General features: G+C 41.5%; 2 protein-coding genes across 5 annotated transcripts in view; one reads left to right on the forward strand and one right to left on the reverse strand.

Moving 5' to 3' along the window:
* The window catches only part of LOC143207916 (transmembrane protein 135), a 35,480-nt gene that overhangs the window by 2,661 nt on the left and 9,144 nt on the right, over positions 1 to 23,675 (forward strand). The window lies entirely within an intron of this gene.
* LOC143207922 (pyrroline-5-carboxylate reductase 2) lies at positions 11,953 to 21,214 on the reverse strand. Of its 3 annotated transcripts, XM_076421839.1 has the most exons (8): positions 20,877 to 21,214; positions 18,683 to 18,876; positions 16,087 to 16,224; positions 15,485 to 15,555; positions 13,368 to 13,538; positions 13,036 to 13,248; positions 12,777 to 12,942; positions 11,953 to 12,546 (listed from the first exon to the last, which is right to left on the reverse strand). In XM_076421839.1, exons 2-8 carry the CDS (start codon positions 18,756 to 18,758, stop codon positions 12,425 to 12,427), a joined length of 957 nt encoding a protein of 318 aa, XP_076277954.1. In that variant the 5' UTR covers positions 18,759 to 18,876; positions 20,877 to 21,214; the 3' UTR covers positions 11,953 to 12,424. The 3 variants fall into 3 exon arrangements, with proteins under 3 accessions (XP_076277954.1, XP_076277956.1, XP_076277955.1); XM_076421841.1 differs by lacking the exons at positions 18,683 to 18,876; positions 20,877 to 21,214 and adding an exon at positions 16,572 to 16,784; XM_076421840.1 differs by lacking the exons at positions 18,683 to 18,876; positions 20,877 to 21,214 and adding an exon at positions 16,348 to 16,776.

A 23,675-nucleotide genomic window follows, 5' to 3' on the forward strand; every position in this document is an offset into this window, starting at 1 on the left:
TCTCTCTCTCTCTCTCTCTCTCTCTCTCTCTCTCTCTCTCTCTCTCTCTCTCTCTGTTCTATAAATTGTAAAAAACACGTTGCTTATCGCGAAGACGAAAACGAATTCATACAAGTTGATGCGAATAACAGTCTGTCTATGTCTACGCCTGAGCATCACGCGTAGTAGCGACAAAAATAATAACTTCGTTTCGAGTATTTCGAAAGATAAGAATTACCTATGTTCAACTGAAAGCTGAACGATGACCTCGTCGGGCAAGGTTCGTGAATATACAATATTTATAGTCGGTTTATAGATAAAAAGAACTATCGTTCGACGTTTCGAGAACCCACGAACGTGCAAAGTACGAATTGATTCGGCTCGGCAGATCGTTTCTTTCGTTTCTTATTCGGTCGATAACGTTTCATTTTGATCACAGGGCGATATCTAATTTTAAAAAACAAAACGGATGAACGTACCACGCGTAAATACATACATATGTAGACGTGGTGACGCACACGAAGACGCGTAGCGTTCGAATTTACGGTGCACGTGGCTCCACGGTTCAAGATCAAATAGTACGACGCGCAAAAGTTTCTCCTTGCCGAAGGTCTTCGGTCTCTCTTCGGTTTTCCGTTTTTCATCTTTCGTCTTCCGTGTGCTGCTCACAATCAGTCTCACCAGTCGTTTCTTTTATCAAACATGAATTCCAGCGGGAGGCCTTGAGCCGCGCGCGCTTTTCTTTCGATTAGAAAGAATTTTTCTCGTCGGATCATCTAAAAGCGATGAACAGTGCGTCACTGTTTCTGTCTCGATATTCTATCGTAGTCTGGTTCTATTTAAATCGACTGCGCTCATGAATGTCCTGCCATTACGGAGCTGACTAGACACGGGTCGTGTCCACCGACTGTTCTCGAGGCGCATCTGCCACCTCTGTTGTGCTTCATTCTTAATCGCGAGAAACGCCTCCCGCTGCCCCCCGTCCGGCCGTCACGTCGACAATTTTCCCAGTCGAGAAATAGTGTCGCTACTTGTAAGACGCTAAGGATGCTGTTACACCGGAACGACTCTTGATCGCACATGACACGTCTCATTCGTTTCAGTGTATTCTATCTAAATAGGCATCCGAACCGTTCCTAGGCTGATATAACCTCTATATCAGACCTGGGCGACGCTGGATCGAAAAACACATGTTGCTGCTTCTCTCCTTCTCTTGCTCGGTAAGCTCTCCTTCTCTTGCTCGGCAAGACAGCCACCACCACGTCCACTCCGACAGAGGAATAGCAGCAACATGTGTTTTTTGAGCCAGCGTCGCACAGGTCTGCTCTTGTATAGTCGAACCGTCAAACCGAATGCGTTTCGCACTGGTAGGTATTCGTCGCATGTTATCGAAAATCACGTGCAGTACAACCACACCCTTAAAAGTTCGACGCAGTGGCCTTGACTTGCTCGCGTTTACTCGCATTTACTCGCGTTTGCTCGCGCACCTATTTCTCGCCCGGGGAAATACTCTTAACGTCATCCAGAAATAAGCTCGCGGGGGACAAATTCTGGAGAGGTCGGTGCACGTCGTCGGTCGACGACCTCGTTCGATTCGGCCGCTCCACCTCGCTATTCATTCTGATCGCGCAAATCGGTAACAACGCGCAGACATCGTTTGAACGTTTTGTTGCATCAACGAGATACAACGTGACGCTTTCTTATCTAATTGTAAGACCTGCCATCTCTCTTTCGCGAAACGACTGCGACAACGTACCGTCACACAGTGGGCTCGATTGAAAAAGTACGCGACATTTTTGAATAACTCTTAAACCACTGAAGATATTGCAATGAAATTTGAACTGAATATATAAGAAAATAATTGCTTTTCAATGATTTTTAACTTAATATATTTCACATTTGTTTAATCGTTTTTATTAATTTAAAACAGCTTTATAAATTATTTATTCTGTAATGTAATTAATATTTTCGCTATTTAATGCAAATAGATACAATGTTTAAGTTTTACATTCTTGAGAAAAATTTGTTAAGTCCGAAAATATTGGAAAATTGCAATTTTTACCACTTTTGATCGTTTATAATTCGTAAACCAATTAACCAATTTCAATGAAATTTTCAGAGCGTATATAATTTATAACAGTTGACAAAACACATTTATTAAATTTTCGTTATTGGCCCAGCTAAAAAACTTGTAAAATTCAATTTTTGGTAGTTTTTCACAATTCCCCCCCCCCCCCTCCCCGACCAAATGCATTTTTTCAACTTATTTATTAGACGTCATTTACTAAAGTCATTCTTCTAGCCTTACAGAGAAATTGAAGTCGCTTGGTCCATTCATATAGAAGTTATTCTGATTTAAAGTGTGTGGAATCAGTTATGCTCCTTACTGTATATGAAGTTCTAAAAATAAAATATAATTGATATATATTAACTTACTTGATGTATTATGCTCAGGCTGATAGTTCTGCTCTGACTGACAATAATTCTGTTTCAATCTACAATTTGCGTCGACAAAACAAAACATTTGAAAACAAAATTTCAAAAGATTTGAAGATCGATGCGCGTAAACAATTACAGTGTAACTTATGCCCTCTCGAAAAGAATTCGTCAAACTCAACGCAGTCAAAATATCAGAGATAAAAGACTGACTTATATGTACTGCAAAATATTAATTAATATTAAATAAAAATATAATATAAATATAAATATTTAACACAGAGTTCTGTCAGACTTTCAGAGGCTTCATACTTTACGAATTCAGCGCGTAGCGCGCGTCCGAGAAAAAAATTCAGGGCAAGAAGTTGATCACAGTTATCAGGACACTAAGAATGAACAGCCAAATTATGTAGGGAAAATCGATACATATTCCTAAACTGTCTAACTTCATGCGTGTATCACAACTAGAACTGCTATTGTATTTGATTAATTTTATCATTTTTGTGGACGGTGTGGACATTTAGAAATCGATATCAATTGAAAAAATATGAAAATTAGAAAGTTGATTTTTTCGCAAAATGTCGCGTACTTCTTCAATCGAGTCGTCACCGCGAGTACATATGTATTTCGAAGCACGTGCCGTCACGTTTCTCGTTCGATACCGGAATACGCTCGTACACACTAAAACAATCGAATGCCGCACATATTTACCGTTAAGATATGTATGTATTGTAAGTATGCGACATGGCTTGATAAGCTTCGTCTTACATCGGAAATTATAAACATTGTTCGCGCGGCGCGGCGCGGCGTCGCCCCAAACAGTCGAACATTTAATGTTTTCGTAGAAACGCTAAGCTGATGCACGATGATTTCATATCGGATGAACGATTAACGCAACACGCAACGCTGGCTATTTATAAGTTTTCTCGTTGAACCGGCTAGGCTGCGAGAGACGCGATCTTCGTAGGTATGTACTTGTCTCGCATCGAGTAGTGACAACGATTGAACAAGTGAAAAATCGGATATGGGAAAACCGATCTGCGATCGGAGTACGATCGCTGGCGTCAACGTTTGCGATTTCGCGCAACGAATATCCGATAGGATGCCGCGAGCAACACGTGTACATATTCCCAATGTTAGGGCCAACGTGTTCGAAAAATCAAGGGCTGATTGCTGAGGAGATTTTTAGGATTCGATTGGATTTATTACAAGGTTCCGGACTACGTGAGGTTTTGAATAGGGATGCTTGAGATTAAACAGAACTGTCGTCGAGCGATGGCGGATGAGTGCACTGGGTCATTCAGCTATCGGTCGACACGGGGGATGTTTACGAGAGTGATGAGTGGAACTTGCCGGGGCATGCATCGATGCCACAAATCGATGCGAAAGATCGAGTCGACCGCGGTCGAGCCACGTACGCGCGCAGGCGATTCTCGCGTCCATCGGGAAACCCAACTATTCTAAGCGAAGCGAAGATTGGAACGGAGAACTGCCGGCGTAAGTCGTAACACGTAACGGAGAACGAAGCATTCGTCGCGCGTAGAATCGTGCTGCTGCCTGTGGTTGTCGTTGCGGCGAGCGAGTTATAGTCAACGACCGTTTTCGAGCAGACAAAGCGACCAGGCGAAAAAGAGCCAATGAACTTGCTTGACCCGAACGCGAAAGGGTGGACAAGGACGGACAAGGGTGGAAAAACCAACATCATTTCGAATCTTGTCTTCTAATTTGTCGCTTCGAGTTGTTATCGTAAGCTTGTGTCTCTATCTCAAGATGCGCTGAAGACATTGCCGGAGGTTACGAAACGGTCCGATCACGTGTGCTTTTTATTAATCCGCGAATCAGCGGTAACGATCGGCAACGTGAACCGAGAAAAACAGATGTAATACTCTTTCAAGTATTTACGTTCAATATCCGCTGCGATAAGGCTCTCTCGTAAGCAACGATGAAACGAAACCGATAAAAATTTGTGTTTGTTTTGATACGCGGCGCCTACCGGTCGTTGACTACGTATGTACCCGCGAACACGTGTTGCACGTGTAACACTAATCATTCTTATGTAGTACTAATAATAATAATAATCATAATCATAATAGTAACAATACGCAGGAAGAACTGCAATGCGTAAAGAGATGGCACCTTGGTTAGGAATCTCAACGGTTTTTATCATGTTTCGGTACATTCAGCACAGGAAGACTGTTAGTTGGGGTTACTTTATGACGGGGACACCGGAACGTGCCATTTTTTAGAATTTCTGGAAGTCAGGACCCAGCAATTATGTTATTACTGCACTTCTGGAAAGCACATGATGTCCTCACTTCCAACTCGATAGGAATGGCTTGTCGTAAATCACTCCTACGCAGCACAGTGACCGATGGGACGTCCCAACATCCCTTCCAGCGGTCAGAGCTTGGACCCCCGAACATTGTATCAGTCCCAGACAAAATGGCGTCTTGCTAATCTCAACGTTGTCACCTCCCAGAATGTTCAGAATGAGAACACTCTTTCGATCCGAATCGTTCCGCGCAGTTCGGAACAAACTTGTTTACCGCGTGGTATTCAAATTGTACATATGTATATATTTATTCTTGCTCGATAAGATTAAGCATACGTTGAATGGATGCTTGGATACATATGTGTACATACGGTGTAGTATATGTACATACAATGTTTCACGGTTTTGAAACCACAGACAAGAAGTTTCATCGTTACTCGTAGTAGGGTGGTAAGATCTCCGCGCGACAATAACAGCAGTTATTCTTATCGTAATTTCGATCATTGTTACGTACTTTTACTCCCTTCTTGCAACCACGTGTTCGTCCAGGAGGTCCAGCTCGCATGCCCAAATAAACAGTTTTCCCCTTATGGGAAAGTGCGTACATCTGGGAAACTTATACAATCCTCCAGATTTTCGGTTATCCCCACTACCATTTTTAGAGCAATTTGACTAGTATAAAAAGGGCTCGAGCTTGGCCACCACGGGCTTAGTTGAAGACTGATCACGTAACTGCACGCGTCTAGTGAGATTGGGTCTGATTCCCTTTCCATCATATTAACTCGAGAGAAGTTTAAAACGCGTTTGCAAAAGCAAGTTATTTCATTTACCCCCGCATTTCTCAGTGCGTGAAAATCGAGACTTCGGGAATTAGTTTCCGCGAAACATACTACACAGTACAAGTGTATTTCCATCTATTTAACAGAATATATTGTAGTCTTTATCTTATATAATTGAGAGTCTCCAATATCTTATTCTACCTCTTTTTAAATTCCAGTAGCTAGTATTTCACTCATACCGATAAACCTTTACCGCTCGAGGTTTATCACAATTCTATATAAAGTTACGAGAGCTGATCTTCCTGTACCTTACCTCTTACCGAAATCCTAGTGACACCCGGTGATGAAACAGGCATCGGCTAGTTCACGAATTCCTATCTAGTGGCGACCCGGTGGTGAAAGAGACATCGGCTAGTCCACGACAACCCTTTCCTTATCTAGTGGCGACCCGGTGGTGAAACAGACATCGGCTAGTCCACGACTACCCCCTTTTCCTAACCTAGTGGCGACCCGGTGGTGAAACAGACATCGGCTAGTCCACGAAAACCTATCCTGTGACACCCGATGATGAAACGGGCATCGGCTAGTTCACAACCTTCCATCTAGTGGCGACCCGGTGGTGAAACAAACATCGGCTAGTCCACGACACCCTCTGTTTTTCCTCACCTAGTGGCGACCCGGTGATGAAACAGGCATCGGCTAGTCCACGAAAACCTATCCTGTGACACCCGGTGATGAAACAGGCACCGGCTAGTTCACGACAATCCTGTTCATACGAACAAACCTCGGCCACGTCTATCCGCCAGCCCTCGGCTCGTAACAATCATTATCGTTGTATGGAGTGCTTTAATCGAAACCTATACATAGAAACACTTTAATGGGTGAATAGTCGCAAGATAGTAGTTTTCGTCGCAGTAGCGGAAACCTCTAAATCCTCCTATTACGCCTTCTCGAGGAAGTCGTTCGGCTTTCTCATCGCAGAACCTATTAAATAATATTATACATATATACGTATGCATGCGTAATATGTACGCGTATGCATCGCATTGCGAAAACTTGATCGCCGTTGCAAATTGATGACAGGTCTGGATTTGCAGCTCGTGGTACGACTTCACATCTCGCCAACACCGATCGCATTTCTTATCGATAAAGTCGTAAATAAGTTGGAGCTGCGTGTGCCCCATGCAGACGAGAAACCGTTATTCGTTCGTCACCAAGTAGAAAGTGTTCGGACTAATATGTCACGGTGAAACTGTCGATTTGGTAGTCTGAATGTAGGTGAGGAAAGCGTTCGAAAGGATCGATCGTACAATATCATACATGTAGTGTAGTACATTTGAACTTGACCGTTGCAGTTCAAAATTCGATACGAACTCCGTCGCGGCTCTGTCGCAGTTGCCATAAGCTACTGTAGAAGTAAGCCATAAGTTCTAGGGTTTCTCATTTGAGCGGAGACGCGACAAGCGCACAGTCGTTGCAATCGTTGTGCGTCGCAGCTGATTTATGAACAGCAATATTCCATCGACGAGAATATGACTCCCTATTATCGACGAGGAAATTAAATGAAGTCGGATCAAGCCGAATCGCGACACAAATTATGAAATAGCTTTCGAGCGATTCGCGTTCAGCGGGAATATGCGAGCTAATGCGAAAGATATTTATAACGATACGTTGAGCGCGGGATTCGTGCCAGACGCAGGTATAACAAGCGATTTGGACCCATTTTTCGAACGGGAACGACACCTTACCGTTCCCCCTGTTGCAAACTTCTGAAACGGAACAACAAATTATCTTCTATTTTTGCCGATAGTTTCGTAAGTAGTTGGTGTGAGAATCCTGCGACGCCACTTCGCGTTATGCATCGTTCGCAATGTGTCGGTAAACAAAGACGATGAGTGAAAACTTTCGGCATGCAAAATGGTGGAAAAGCGCAGAATTTAAACGAGGTTAGCCGAGTAAGAGGTGCCAAGCGAATGATATCGCTGCTCGTCGTGGCGCGACAAATTGAAATTCGAGCATGTATAGGCGTAGGCATAGATAGAACGACTCCAAGGTACATATACAGGTAATGGCGCAGCTGCGCGTGGGGTAACACCTCGTTATCGACGCGAGTAATATCTAATGTTATGTACGCGACATGACAATTTATGTGCATTAGATACGTGCTAGCGAAAGACAAACGTGCCAACGTTTTCCCGTTTTATTTCGACGTATTTACGCCGTATACCGTATTCAAGTTGACCGCGATCAGTACTGCGCAGCTAGATTTAAATAATATGTATGTACTTGAGTTGATCTGCCGGATCGTTATCGAATCCTCCAACAGTTAAATCGTGAAAGCAAAGTAAACGTTGTAGAGATTGCGTCGTGACGTTTAGAAACGCTCTAAACGTATTAAAACCATGGTTTGGACGAAAATATTGAACATTCTTTAAATTCGCCGTGTACTCCAATCGCGCGCGCAAATCCGCACGCTATCAACGCCGATAAGATGAATTCGTCGGCGGGGTGTGACGGCGAGTTGCGACGGCCGCTGCACCGGCCGGTTCGGGATCGCGATGTTTTCGCTTCGAAATTGACTAACCGCGATCGTTGCCCAAAAACGATGTATACATGTGCGTATAGATGAGCTCCTCTTTCATCATCCTCGGAACCGAACAACAAGAAACTTTCGCGACCGTGACCGTCGATGAGTCAAAGTCGTCTCGATCGTAAGCGAACGATAGCCTTTCGAGCTCTACGCTCTTGGCTGGAAACCGAGCGTTTGTTGCGGCCTTTGAATCGTCACGATCCAAATTCTCTGACTCTTCCGTAAGCAATCGTTCTCGTTTCGTTTCCGAGCACCGTTGCGCGCGCTGCTTCGTTGCACGATTTTGTATCGAAATCTTTGCTTGGTGACGCATTCGAACGCAATGAAAAAGTTGAAAAGTTTGCGTCATTATCCGTATAAAGTATAAAGTACAATTTACAAGAAAAAAAATGTTAAACTACTGTTGCCCGGTTCTGGAAAATGTCTTGACGATCGACGGCTCCTCGGGTTCGTTCGAAGGTTTCCGTTGCGTTGGCCATTTGCTGCTAAACAGCGGGAGACCTGCCTATACATACGTAACTTTCTCGTAGCTCGTAGCGACGTGCGTCAAAGTGCGACACACGTGTCCGGCGAGCTTTTCTTTTCTCTGGGTTAGAGTCTTCCCAATGTTTGGCTACCTAGCCTCGAACGCTAAAGGTGGATCCAGATTAGTCGACGTGTTTAGCTTTCGTCAATAGTTGGCAAGACTCGACCGTACTCTGACCATCCGCAATATTTACGCGGTTGACTTGTCTCGTCTTCCTTGTCCTTGTCACGGCTTGCTCCGTCTGTCTGCCTTACTACCGCCACGCCACACGGGCCACGCCATCGTTCTCTTTCCAATTGTGATAGGAAAAACTGCATGCATGTACAACCACGTTAACTCCTTGCATACGCGTTCGGTTAACCGCAAGTCTAACAAAGCCAGAGAATCGCTGATTCTCTTTGATCGTTTTGTATCGCATCATCGGTATGCGTACGAAGCTGCGCTCGCACCGATTTCACGATTTCCTGATTACCCGATCACCTCTCGAGAATTCATCGCACGACACTCGCATAGTTATTTTCATTGTTGCGATTTCTCTTCGCAAAACGACACCGACAGACATGTATGTACAATTTCTCCGGAAAAATGATCCTCGACCGAACAACCATCCGCACACACCTTACTATCGAATCTGCCTTCTGTCGATCGAGTCGTATTGTATTCTGTTGTGTTTTGGGAGAATGCGACTATATGTATGCATGTACCTATTTACATTGTTGCGCCGCAAGGAAAGGAAACACGGTGTACACCCACGAAATAAATCACGCGACGTTTGCGCGCGCCGATACGAGTCAAACTCGACGACCTCGAAAGTCTGGTTAATCGTACGCAATGTACATATATTTATCTACGTATGTGTACATACATTGTTGACGAGGTGTTTTTTCTCCTACATAGGTAAAAAAATACGAACGCTGTCAGCGATCTGTTAAATAATATAATACAAGACAGAACGCAATAAGCTAGCACGTAGCAACGCAATCGCACGTTCATTTCATTTTACTTTTTTTCGATTAGACGTTTAGGTAGATTCTGATCGGAGGGACAAATAGATCCATTGTTCCATTCCCTCTGGATCCTATACACAGCGTGCGTAAGAGTACATGTACGGACAGTACGGACGTATTTGTATAGTTTTCCTTTGCCTTGAATGTTGTGCCGACAACATCACTGCGCCATCTTTGCGCATACTGCTTCAAAGAAATCCCGATATGTGGGAACAGTGGCACCACCTACGAGAACGTATACGAGTTATTTATAAGAATCGATCAATTACCTTATTCGATTTTGTGATACACGGTTCCGGAAATGCCGGTGTTTCTAAAAGTCGGTAGATTCGTTATTTGTAGATTCTCTTATTGTAAATGCTGAACAAATTTTATCAGTTACGTTACGCGATCAAGTGTTGAGTCTATAGTCCAGTTGCCAGGTCGAAAAAAGGGCGTCTACCTGGAAAGTATTCCGAACTCATTTGGGGGTACTCTGGGGAGTCGAATCTGGTCGAATCTCAGTTTTCGACCTCGAGGACTCTGTGCTAACTTGGGGAGGGGGAAAGAACCACGATTTTTGTTACCTGTTTTTGGTATTTCGCCTATAACTCAAAAACTATGGGTCCTACGAACTTTTCCTTTCCATTTTTGAAAAGAGCATTAAATTTTAAATTTCCTTCAAATTTCACTGGTCCAACGTATTTTTTGACCCAATAGGTACCGAGAGACAAGTGTTCAAAATTAGGAAATGTTTTTCAAAATGACATTTTGAGCCACACATTCTGACATTTAGCAGGAAATTGCAAGTTTTTGGCTCATAATTTTAGTTTTTCAACACATCTACATATAATCTACATACATATGTATATGTAAGGAATATCGAAACTGCGAATGTCGAGAGCGGGCAGCGTGCGGCTCGACAGCGCGACGCGTACCCTTCAGGTAAAAACCCAGTGCACATTTGGGGGTGCAGGTAGAAAACACGCTGGCCCACACCTTTAATCTAGCGAATAGTCCATTTAATATATACCCCGTACATTGTAAGGCTCAAAATGTTATTTTGAGAAACATTTCCTAATTTGAACACCTGTCTCTCGGTACCTATTGGGTCAAAAAATACGTTGGAACAGTGAAATTCGAAGGAAATTTAATGCTCTTTTCAAAAATGAAAAGGAAAAGTTCGTAGGACCCATAGTTTTTGAGTTTATAGGCGAAATACCAAAAACAGGTAACAAAAATTGTGGTTTTTTCCCCCTCCCCAAGTTAGCACAGGGTCCTCGAGGTCGAAAACTCAGATTCGACTCCCCAGAGTACCCCCAAATGACGTGCCAAAATTTCATTAAGTTCGGAATACTTTCCAGGTAAAAGTACCTGGCGACTGTGGACTACTAGAGCCATTGGGGTGAACGGACTCTTGTCTTCTGGGCGCTTGCAACAACCCGTAGGACTCTGAAGAGACTTTTTCTGATCCGTGTCCGTGTTGGATTCTGGATTCTGGCCCATCTCTTATTGTTTCTCCTTGTTAGACCCTTCCTACTGCTCCATCTTCCTTAATTCCAACCCCTTCTCATTGCTTGCATTTCATTCATGAATGTGTTTACTACTTTGCCGCCACATTCGCTATCGCATAGTAAACATTATGCATATGCATACTAATGTACATATACATACATATATCATATAAATTACATAGCTTAATTTTAAGCCAAACGAATGTGACACAACCTAAAAGATAATTGCGACAAGGGTTAAATATAGTAATTACAGAAATTCGCATGCGGGAGCAATGTTTTGCTGCATTTGCTAACACTAAAAGGATTCGCATAAACGGTTGTTAGTAAGAACGCAATACGTACCGATACGTGATCAAAGTTTTCGATGTTCGTAAACAAAAAAACAATGATAACAAACTACTGATAGCGTAATTGCTGTATGCGACAGTCATAAATTCGCTTAATCAGGATAGACGAATGATAAGAGAAGAAACAGGATCTTGGTTCGATGAAGAATGCGCAGATGAAAATCAAGGACGATCTTTATCATTTGAGCCATCTTACTGTAAATATAGGGATAATGGAGGCAAGTGAAAATGATATCGGTCTTATGTACATGTACATATTTGTGTTATCTTTCTCAACTTTGATTACACATCTACCACTTTTGTTGGTGCATTGATAAACGTACAACGGTCGAAGGATGCATCAACAACAGATATATAAATACTCGAACAAGCGATTTATGTATCCGGCTAGCTTCGATTCGAGAGCAAAGAACAAATAATATTCGAGATTTTGTAAACGAAACATTTCAAATACGACGAGAAAATAATATTTATCGCAAAATTTCATATTAGGTTCAAGAAAAAATCCAAGGACGATACGTATAAGATAAAATATATATGTATATTGTTTATAATGTGTTTCGAATCGACAACAAATCGATAAAATTTACAGCGAAAAAACCTTTGGTACCGGGGGGATTGCTTCGTTTCGATACGAGCAAACGCAAAAGTATATGTATATAGATGTTATTACAAAATATAAAAAATATTTACATATAACATTCTTATATGTATACCGTAACATTGGTTCTAAACGTACGTTATCGTCAAAAAGTAACAGATCTATGTTTTTAATCACGATGCTTCGAACGAATAATAAGCAACAAATTCGGTAAAGTTATTTACAAAATATACAAAAGACTTCTTAAAAAATAGATCGTACTTTATCCTTATGACTTATCTCCTACGTATATGTATAGAACTACACGTACTATTCTTCGAGTTCTTTCTCGTTGCTGCATACTTTCTTCATTGGCAATTTTTCATTTCAACTTTCCAGTTCGATCGGTCGATTAGCTCTTCTCTAAAAGCGAGCTGACTTCTTTGCACCGTTTCGTTGCGGCTTCCACCGCACCGATCACCGCCGATCTCAAACCGTGTTCCTCGAGATAGTGGATGCCCGTTATAGTGGATCCTAATTGCAGACAATTGCGATTAGTTACATAGTTCGAAGTAGACAAGAGTCATACAGTCATGTAATAACTGCTGTATGCTAATATGCGAAAGTAAATACAAAAATTGCATTTGGTTTCTATCAAATTTAATTGAATTTCATCTGATTGGTACTAATTCTGAGTTTATTACAACGCGGTACGAATAAATCGCGATGTAGGAGAATTGACTGTAACATATTTGTTTGCTAACCAGCAGGGGAGGCTACATCGTCTTTGAGTTGCCCCGGATGAATGTTAGTTTCCCGAACCATTACACCGGCACCGAGGACAGTCTGCGCGGCCAACTTGTAAGCGATAGGCCTCGTCAGGCCCATTTTCACTCCGCCGTCGGCCATGGCTTCTATCATCATGTACACCTAACGAATAGGAAACACGGCTACATTTTTGACTTTGTTCGTTTGATGAGACTATTACAAACTCTGAGCAATTATATTATTGTATGTACGTACATAAGCGGGCCCAGAACCTGCTAAAGCGGTGACTGGGTCGATCAAGTTCTCGGTTACTTCTTCGCAGACACCTACAGAAGAGAACAATTTCTCCGCTATTTCAGCTTCCTTGTCGCCAGCGTGTTTCCCACGTGCGTACACTGTAGCTCCGCAACCAACGAGAGCAGGTGTGTTGGGCATTACCCTTATCACCGGGGTTCCTTCGGGTAAAGCCTGCAATTAATACAAGTGTTAATACGTATTAAATATCTCGTTTGTTACGCGGATTGTTCATATTCGAATGGTGTTCCGCTGTGAACGACTACTTGGTACGCTTGCTACGGCATATGTACCTTTTCCAACGACGCTATTGGAACACCCATGGCGATGGACAGCAACAGTTTGTTGTAGTTTTTCAAATCCGGGAGAATAATCGGTACCACTTGCGGTTTCACGGATAGGATCAAAAGATCCCCGTGGTCGACTACCGGTCCATTTTTAAATACGGTCTCCGAACCGATTTCCTAAAAAGGCGTTGCAGTTATTATATGTATCTTAAGAATAGGACATAATTTAACAGGTTTATTCGGTTTTTAGTAGAGGTGTGCGAGACTGTACGGGAATTCCCGAAAATGTCTGGGAATCCCGTGGATGTGTTCGGGATCTCTTAAAATGCTGGGATTCGAAAACGTGTCTTGTTTTCTTGAATATGACACCATAGTGTTTGATTTATCTAAATAAAACATCAAGTTTCATTTTACTTGATAATTTATAACTAGACAGCGGATGTTTATGCAAATGCTTATTTTTATAGAAAGTAGGTAAAGTTATGGAACTTGGACAGAAATTTACGTTGTTAAAACTTAACCAAACTCTATATGCAGCCACTACTGAAGGACCAAACGAAATTAATGCAAGGTATTGGAAAACATACACATATGCACCAATTACGTCCGATGATCTTGAAAGGACAATTCCAGTGTAGAAATTAATCTTCAGCGAGAAAAGACATCAACTTACCGTTGACAATATGGAAAAAATTATAGTTACATATTGTAATGCAAATTACAGCAAACAATAAATGAAAATACAGTATACATTGTATAATTAAAAACTAAGATATAGTATAGACATAGTTTTATTTGAAATTCTTGTGTAAAAAAATTAATTTCTCTACATTTGTTGCCAATAGCTTGGTTCTTTTGATGGTAACAATATTTCCAGTTGTTGAAAACAGCCTTTCGCTAGTTGTTTGTGTACTTGGTATAGCGATGTAACGTTTTGCAGCAACTGATAATATAGGATATCTTCCTGAATTTTTCTTCCACCATTTTATAATATTTTCAGAGATCCCGAACACATTCACGGCATTCCCGGACATTTTTGGGAATTCCCGTACCGTCTCGCACACCCCTAGTTTTTAGTAGGTCGTCGATAAAATATCACTAATTTTTCGAGACAAACTGTGCGTATTTTTCCTTGTTATTGTTCTTTTTTTTATTATAGTTGGCCTATCGATTAATAAGTTCTCTACGTTAATTATCGTTCTGATAAGGAAGGCTTATTTTAACGTGATCGCGAGACATGGTCATCAATCATTTTGGACTATAAAAGTCAAATCGGGCCATCTAATTCGCGAGAAGAGTTTTTCCGAATCGTACGGTGACTTTTCTCAACTGGCCTTTCAGAGATTTCATTGTTTAGGTTTAGGAGCCGCTTGTCAACGACCAAGGTGTAACATGCTCGAGGAACGCGGTTCTCCTCGCTAGTCGGTATGCATTCGACGATCGATATCGTTGGATCGGTAGAACGTAAAAGTTCGAGATAAAGTAAGATCCATACGCGCAGCACGATGCGACGCGACTTCGGCGCGGCATTGAGTCGTCTATCGTGAGTCGGGTAAGTACAATTCATAGACAATTGATCGTCGTTGAGCAAAGATAAGGAAAAATACCTGAAGCGGAACGGAAAGTTTTCTAGACGCGATAAATAATCACGAAAACACAATCTGATCGGGTTTGTCGGCACGAGCAATACAGAAAAACAGATTTCGGAATCGATTTGGTAATCAGATAGAATATCACGGAAATCACGGATCGTGACCATCTTCGATTAATGATCCGTTAAATCGTACGCATCGTCGACTAGCGGATTATATCTTAATCGACGACCAATTCGAAATCGAAATCGTCACGCGCCGCGCTGCACCGTCTACGCGACATGCTTAAATGATTGAGCAACGTACCGGTGTTTACCAAGCAAACAAAAAAACATTTGTTGTTTTGATGTTCTTTCGTGGTACATAAACGGTAGCCGACGCACACCGATAATGCCGACCGTTCGTTGGTTATCTTTTATCGTGTTTGTCTTGCGTGTCCGAGGAATGCAACAATGACAAATGAGACCTAGCCAATCAAGGGGGAAGGCAGGGAAAATTTTTATTCTTCCGACGATTGCGAAACCGACTTACCTTGAACGCCTCTATACTGGCCACATCGTTTGGTAGGCAGCTAGCCAGTATCATGTCGCTCTTGCTCAGTCCTGCGAAACACCGTGTTTGCTGTTAATAACAATTCAACAGGGATCAGAGCCCGATATATATGTATGCATTCCTTAAGAGATTGACACGATTCACGCGCTACGCAGATGTACGCGTAATATAATAATAAACGCGAACTTGTTTACCACAAGGCTATCGCGGACGGACAACGCGACTATCGAACGATTGGTCTAATTGCTGCTTCTCGAGCCACAGTTCCTCAGAGACTTGTATTCGCGTTCTGGAAAATTACATTTTCTTCGTTGCTCGCGGTGTATTCTATATTACACGATAAGACGGAATCGTTTGGTGTGATATCTGTACGCAGACGAAATGCCAGTGATCGAGTGGAAAAGTAGAAGATAGCTCAGGGGCGGACAAAAGACGCGCAGACAAAATTGATAGAAGCATGCCGGATTCGTAACCGTTGAATCGTAAAGTTCCAAAGATGCGATAATCGGCGACATATTTGTGCAAACAAACAATCGTTCTATCCTTAATTGAGGGTAACTAGGTTCTATTATCGTTTTTACCAGTACGAATGAAACCCTTGGCAAGCGCCTGTGCCATCTTGCCGCCTCCAAGGAAGCCGATCTTCAGCATCTTCGTGTCGATATTCAACGATACCCTCTTCCTTTTTTCTTGGCCGTCCGCGAGAAGCTGGTCGCTCACTGCGCAGAAAAATATCAACCGCGTTAGTCCATTGGTCGACGGGAAAATATGTCGAGGAATTCACTGGATGACAAAGATCGAGATGGAGATGGTAATAAAAATGAGAATATTCATGCTCGTACAGTTGTAGCTGGACACAGTTTTCGTTACACTCGATTGATGAGACGAGCAACCCTTACTGCACGGTCACCGAGCTGCGACACCGTCTAGAACTTCTACTCGAGTAGAGAGTCGCCTCTTCACCGGGAGTTGTTAAACTATGACTTTGCGCGGAATTATTGGTATCGGACGATTGTCACGAGCATCCACAACGATTGCATCGTACTCGACTGCACTGGCTACTTACGATATCGCGCAACGAATTAAGCTACACGAGCAACAGTCTTGATCCGCGACGGATCGTACCTCTTCGACGGAAAAGCTGCGACGAACGCAGAAACGGCGAAGCTAAAGACTAAGTGTGTTTCTAATCTGAGCCGAATGAGTTTCTAATCTGCACAGTGCAAAGGGGAACTCGGTGACCGGTGGTTCGATCACGATATTCTCATACAATTAGCCCCGTTCAGCCTCTCCGGCCGAGCGCGCGCGCCCCGAACTTGAGATTATTCCGCTCGTGTTTTTCTCTTTTCGTTTTCTTCCTCGTTTTTTCTGTTTTCATTTTATGTAATCGTGCAGGAGATATGGTGTTCGCTCGCGCCCGTTCATACGCCCTACGCGTCGTCATTGCGAGCATGCAAGGACACGGACACATGCTCGCAAACCGACAAACGAGCTGTTCGTTTACGATTTCTCGCCGGCTTGCCGGTGCCAATTGTTCGAACGTTGCGGTCGCTGTTATGAAAGGAACGCGATCGTAATTCATCGAAGCCTGGCTTACGCTCGGAGGAAAACATCGTTGAACGACGCGACGTTTGAGCGAGGTGGATCGAATCGCGCGATCATTACGTAATGCAATTGACGTATTCGTACGCGGAGATGGACACGGGTCACAAGGGTGTATTTATCCCAGCCCATTGCTCGGGTCATTCGAGACCGCGAAATTCGCTCTTAGCGGAAACTGCCGAATCACTAGCGGCGCCTGATCACGCTTCCTCCGCTTCGTCTCGGAACAATGCCAAGCGGCGTGATCGCGTCGTGCTTCGTTTCGTATCGCGTCCAAAAGCGGCGAGACGACCGCGACCGATCGCGCCACTCGTCATCTTACAATTAGTAATAGCGTTCACAGTTCGGCCGGTTCACAGGGTTGACATACTACTCGATTATGATGGCGCGTCGCGATATCGATGGATGCACGGATGTCACGGACGCCACGGATGCACAGCCTTGCCGAGCGTCTCGACCGAACGAGACAACGACTCTTTTTTCTTACAATTAGTCTATTTTAGTAGAAACATTTCGAAAAGTAACATAGCTACACTTAAACTGCATGTCTGTTGACATTGATATTTGCAAATCGTTATATTAACACATTACCGACCGGTGATTATTGCATAATTTTGAAAAATCTATGGTCCATAGCTAAATACGTTTTAATGGAACCTTCAATAGCAACAGCAATTTTCATTGTGAACTAACAAGTCACCCTCAATAGCGTTATCTAATATAGTTTCATTTAAGATTGCAGTGTAAAAGAAAATGTCTATGATTTCTTTTGGTGCAGCAACATTATTGAAAATCCTATTAATAGGCTTCTGATAGGTAAAGTATTAAGTTCTTACATTCCAAAACACAATTCTTTACACAATCGAACTTGTTCTTCGGTTTTGCTCCATAAAACCGTGAAAAAAGAATCGCGTATCAATTTTTAAGGTGCGGTTGCACAGAGGAGACTTCGTAGCATCATTAACGAGAAAATTTTTGGAAAGTTTTTAGAGACGTTCGCCAGATTGCACGGCTTGCAACGCAACCTTGGGTTGCACGCCCCGGCATGTTTCATAATAGCTGAATGACCCAGGGTAATCAAGCACCATCGTCCGACAACAGTTCTGTTTAGTCTCACGCACTCCTATTCAAGACCTCACGTAGGCCAAGACCCTACCATAAATCCTTCCAAGCATATAAAGGTCGCCTCAGCATCAGCCCTTGACTTGGAACTTGGAACACGTTGACGCTAACACACATTTTTAGGACAAATGGGTTTTCAGTTTCCCATATGCTACATCATGTAAAAACATCATCCACTGGTGTGCGAAAAATATGTGATTCCTCTAGAATAGAACTGTAATCATACGCGTTTCGTTTATGCTCGTTGTGTCTATTTACGTTTAATAGCATAATTGCTATCATGCATTTAGCAATGTAAACGAACGCGAAGATTACAAAACGTAGACGGTGTCACGTGCGAATGGTCTACGAAGTTGATTAAATGGAATCACGTTTCGGTTTGTTATCGCGAGTCGCTCGATAACATCGCGATCCGGATTGAATGGTGACAATATTTGTTGTTCGGTTACTCACCGTTCCGAGCGTTCAGCCGTCGCCGGACGCGTCTGCTTAATTTCAGAAATTCCATTGTCTTCAGGCTCGTGGTCATCTTCCTTGTTTGGTTCTCTCTTTCGTCTTGCACGAGATTCAATGAGCGATCGTAAGCGATCGATAGAACAGTCGTAGCTACAATCGCAACTCACAATGTACAACCTGCAGCATACAACCTGTCAAACAGAATCGAAACAGAAATAGATCAATTTTATTTGATCAATGATCGGGAAACGTGTAGTTTCGCACACTAGTTCGAAGTGTATCTAGACACCCCTTGTGTTCCATCGATCTAGGATCAATGAGGAAATATAGAAAAAGAAAACTGGAAGTCTGCTTACGAATACCGCGTTGTAGTTATAATTATAATGGTATAATATGATACAATTACCATTGTAATATAATTAAAAAAAATTAGATTAGATAATCGTGGTTGATCCAAATTTGTACAATCGATCTGCAATCAAATTAAATTTGGTATCGTTAAATTACTTTTTATCTCGCTGTTCATCCTAATCGTTTGCAATCGATTCAAAGTTACACGTGAAACACAATTCGTTCTCTTATTTCGAACTTGGTGAATTTTCCCCAATAAAAGGACGATAACAAACGAGGACTTGACTACGTCAAAATGAACGTTCTGCAACTGTAATAGTGTTGAGGAAATAAACCTGCGTGAACTGGACTGCGGATGTTTATGCAAAATAAAAATGTTCTGCATTGATTGTGGGAAGCAGGAATAAAATAAAAATTGATTTCTTCCCTTATACATATAATGACATAGTTACGTTAAAAACAACATTACGATGTTCTTAAATTTTTCTAATCCTTTACCGTTTTATATTTCACCCAACCAATTTCTTCATAAATGCATGAATATTCGCAGTCTACCGGCCGGTGATTATTGCATAATTTTGAAAAATCTATGGTACATGGCTAAATACTTTTCAATGGAACCTTCAATAGCAACAGTAATTTTCATTGTGAACCAACAGGTCACCCTTAATAACGTCATCTAATAGTTTCATTTAAGATCAGAGGGTTGCCAGAAATGTTTTATCCAAATACATATAGTGAAAACTGCAATTATGTATACAGTCGGTGTACAAAGTATTCGTACACATTAAAAAACCGAATTACTTTTTCGAAATTGGACCCAACAGCTTAACTTTCTTTTCAGACGTTACAAGAATTAGTTTACTAGCTAATGTGTAAATAATTTTATTTTTAGATTGTTATTGGTCGCAATTGCGAAGGAAATAGTAAAGGTTACGAATTTTAAATTTTTTATCTGTACCCCTGTAATGAAAATTTAGAAGGCGCCTTTGGTAGGTCTAACAATAAGTAAGTTATATACTTGTACAAAGTTTCATCGAAATCGATCAAGGAAGTTACGAAATATAATTGAATGAAAATAGTAAAAATCGTAAGAATCTGCGATTTAAATAAATCGCAAACCGTAAATTCAAAGATTTTTACATCTTACCCATAGCTTTTTTATCCATCAACCAATTTCAATGAAACTGTGTACATATATATATATACATATAACTTACTTAGATTTACAAAATACATATTTTAAATTTTCATTACGGGCACAGATAAAAAATTAAAAAATCGTGGTCTTTACTGTTTCCTTCGTAATTGCGACCAATAACAATTACAAAAATAATTATTTACACATTAGCTAGTAAACTAACTCTTCTAACGTCTTAAAAAAAACTCAAGCTGCCGAGTCCAATTTTGAAATATTTATTCGTTTTTAAAAGGTGTCCGAATACTTTGTACGCCGACTGTATACCTATATGAGATAGGCTCAAAATATAGGAGATCAAGTAAAAGAGGTAGACAGCACATTTTAAACTTGTTTATTCAAACAAAGAGATTTTTGAAAATTATATGCTATTCAAATATGATATAGGAGATCAAGTTCAAATATAGAAAGCTCGTATCAAATATAGAAGATCTGGCAACCCTATTTAAGATTGCAGTGCAAAAGAAAATTCCTATGGTTTCTTTTAATACAGCACAATTACTGAAAATCCTATTAATTAATAGGCTTCCGGAAGGTAAAGTGTTAATTACCCCAAGATAAAAACATAGATTCGCTCAAATATCCGCGATCGGATTCGGCTAAGGCTATAGTATGCAGTTATGCAGGCACACAGGAACTCACCCAATTTACATAGTGCACCGGGCACGGGAGAATATTCGTATCCGGTCTCTCTCAGGTGTCTGATGCAACTCTCACTCTGATATCACGCGGCGCCTAGCTGCAGCCACTGTTTCGCTCCGGATCCTGTACACCGATTAGTAGGCAACGTTTTTTCGGGCGAGGCTTATATACCGACGCCTCGCATCGCGTCGTCTCGAACTGAAATGCGACTGACAAATTACCGTTCATTAAAGACACACGGAAAACTACCTATTCGGCGCCGGCCAATCACAATCCAAACACAATTGTGTCACCCCCTTATCTGATACTGAGTCTTTTCGCCGAGTACAGGGTATCGGGTACGGTATAGTATATGTACTAGAGTACAGAGGACATAGGACCTCGAACGATCGACGCGACGCGCGACGCCCGCGGTGCTCGATGACCAGGTAGGAGACAGGACAGGTGACTGTCCTGGATACCTATCTTCTTACATACATTGAACAATTTCCGTCAGTTTCTTAATTAAAAAAAAAAACTATTACTTACATTTTTGCGACTCCTAAGAAACGTGAACGAATAAATCCCCTCAATTCTATAATTTCCATTCTGTCTGTCCTTTTCCAGTGTAATCGAGCAGGAACGTTTCTAGATTCGAAAACGATAAGATCGATGTAATCCGTTACTACAAATTTTCTACATGAAAATTGAGATGTTCCTACAGAATAATGTAGTGTCTGTTTTACATTCGTTTGTGTTTATTTAGAATGGCGAAATCGATCGGTCTCGTACCAATACGTGCAACTGATCACGTCGCGTCGGTTCTACGCTCCAAAACGCGTGGTCCACAAAACGATGCGTATACAATTCAATGACTCTTACTACGCGTTCCACGCAGCACGTAGCATAAATGCTAATGAAGCAAATCAAAATAGAATATTAACTCTGGCGCATCCGTTTGACAGATTGTTTAAAATATTCGTTAAGATATACCGTAAATTATGCTATTGCGATTATGTTTAAACCGATCGTTCTCGAACAATTACCCATCTCTGTTGTTCAGGTTTGATATTATTTCCCAAATCTATCGAAATTCGCGGTATGATGCAATCGAGTGGCAAAATGCAGTTTATCGATTCACCGCTCCACACGGTTGTCGTGGAACGATTCATTTTCTAGCGAATACTAAAAATGCAGTTAGCCGAACCGAATAAAGTTAATAATATAATGTCATAAAGACTGCAATTGTTGTAAATATTACGAGTGTCGAATTACCCGGGATGTGAAATTACCGGTGCAGTTCGTTAGAGAACGAGTAGCTCGGTTCCATCAGAGATGGCGCTAGTAATACTGTTGCGAGGAATTGAGTAATTGAACCAGCAGGTAGGTATTTACCGTATCATTGAAACATGATTGAAACAATAAAAATATCTAAAACAATATTATACATGTAATATTACAATAATATAAACAAAAATATAAAAATATATAAACTTATATATACATATACACTACCCTGTTCAAAAAGTTCCAAGACAAGTCAAATCATGCCCAAGTAGCCACAAGTACCACGTACGTCCCTAAAACGTACGCAGAATGGACGTACGACGTTTGGACGTGAACCGTACGTGGCTACTTGGGTGCACACGTATTATTCATTTATTTCTCAATTTCTATTTTGTCACCTTCAAAATAATCCTCATTGCTAACAACCTAACAATACATTTTTTTCTAACGTTTTCTCCACTCTTCAAAACATCCGAAAAAATCTGTGATGGCATTTTTCTTTTATCTCCTCGTATCAATCGATTGAAATCGTCGACCCGGCCCGTATGCCGTATATGGAACAATTGCGAAAAGAGAAAAAAGTTGCAGGGAGCTTGATCGGACGAATACGATTGTCATAGAACGGTTAATTTCGTTTTTCACAGAGAAAATGCAGATCGAAGCTCAATGAATTTCAACATTATGAAAATCGCCGCTCGTTCGAACCTCAATTGACAATATCAACTGCTGTTTATAAACTATTCGACTGATCTGAAGTTGGCAACGCAAATATGTTCTAGACAGGTGTAGTGACTACATAGAATAAAAATAAGAGATGTACAGGGTGTATAAAAAGTAATGGTCATCCGTCCTAGGGGTGAATCTACAATATTCTACAATCTACACCTCATCTGTGCGTGCCTTGAGCAAACGAAATTTAAAGGGACATTCGTCGCTAGACCCGTACCAAGCTCCAGGCACGCAGTGGCACGCACACGATCATATTCTGTCTCATCGACACGGACATGTGGACTGTAGTAGTAGGCTTTTGTCTATACGTATAATTCCACACAATCAAATTTTGCAAAAACTTTAACAGCTAATATATCAATAACTATTTGTTTGCAACATATAGCTCCTTTCAAACATTTTCTCTTTTCGATGAGTAGAAGGCGTTGATGTAAAAAAAAACTTTAACAACAATTTTTTTTGTTATAAACAATTTTGCGGCACGTTTCTCTTACAAATGTCCACCGATCCAGAGGTGTAGATTCACCCCTAGGACAGATGACCATTACTTTTTATACACCCTGTACATAGCATCGCACGGTTTCTTGTAAACGAGAGTGTCTGGAACTTTTTGAGCAGATGAGTAGTATACTCCAAACTATTTTTAAGATATTTACATTACAAAAGATTATACAACGCTGTACTGTCATCTTAACGTTTACATACTATAATAGCAAGTACAAAGAAGATTCGCATTAACCCCGACGGCACACCGGCTCGGTTTCAGCCTGGCCCCTGTGCACAAAAGGGCGCGTTTTCCGCCTG

Source organism: Lasioglossum baleicum, chromosome 4 (assembly GCF_051020765.1).
Source record: "Lasioglossum baleicum chromosome 4, iyLasBale1, whole genome shotgun sequence".
Lineage (NCBI taxonomy): Eukaryota > Metazoa > Arthropoda > Insecta > Hymenoptera > Halictidae > Lasioglossum > Lasioglossum baleicum.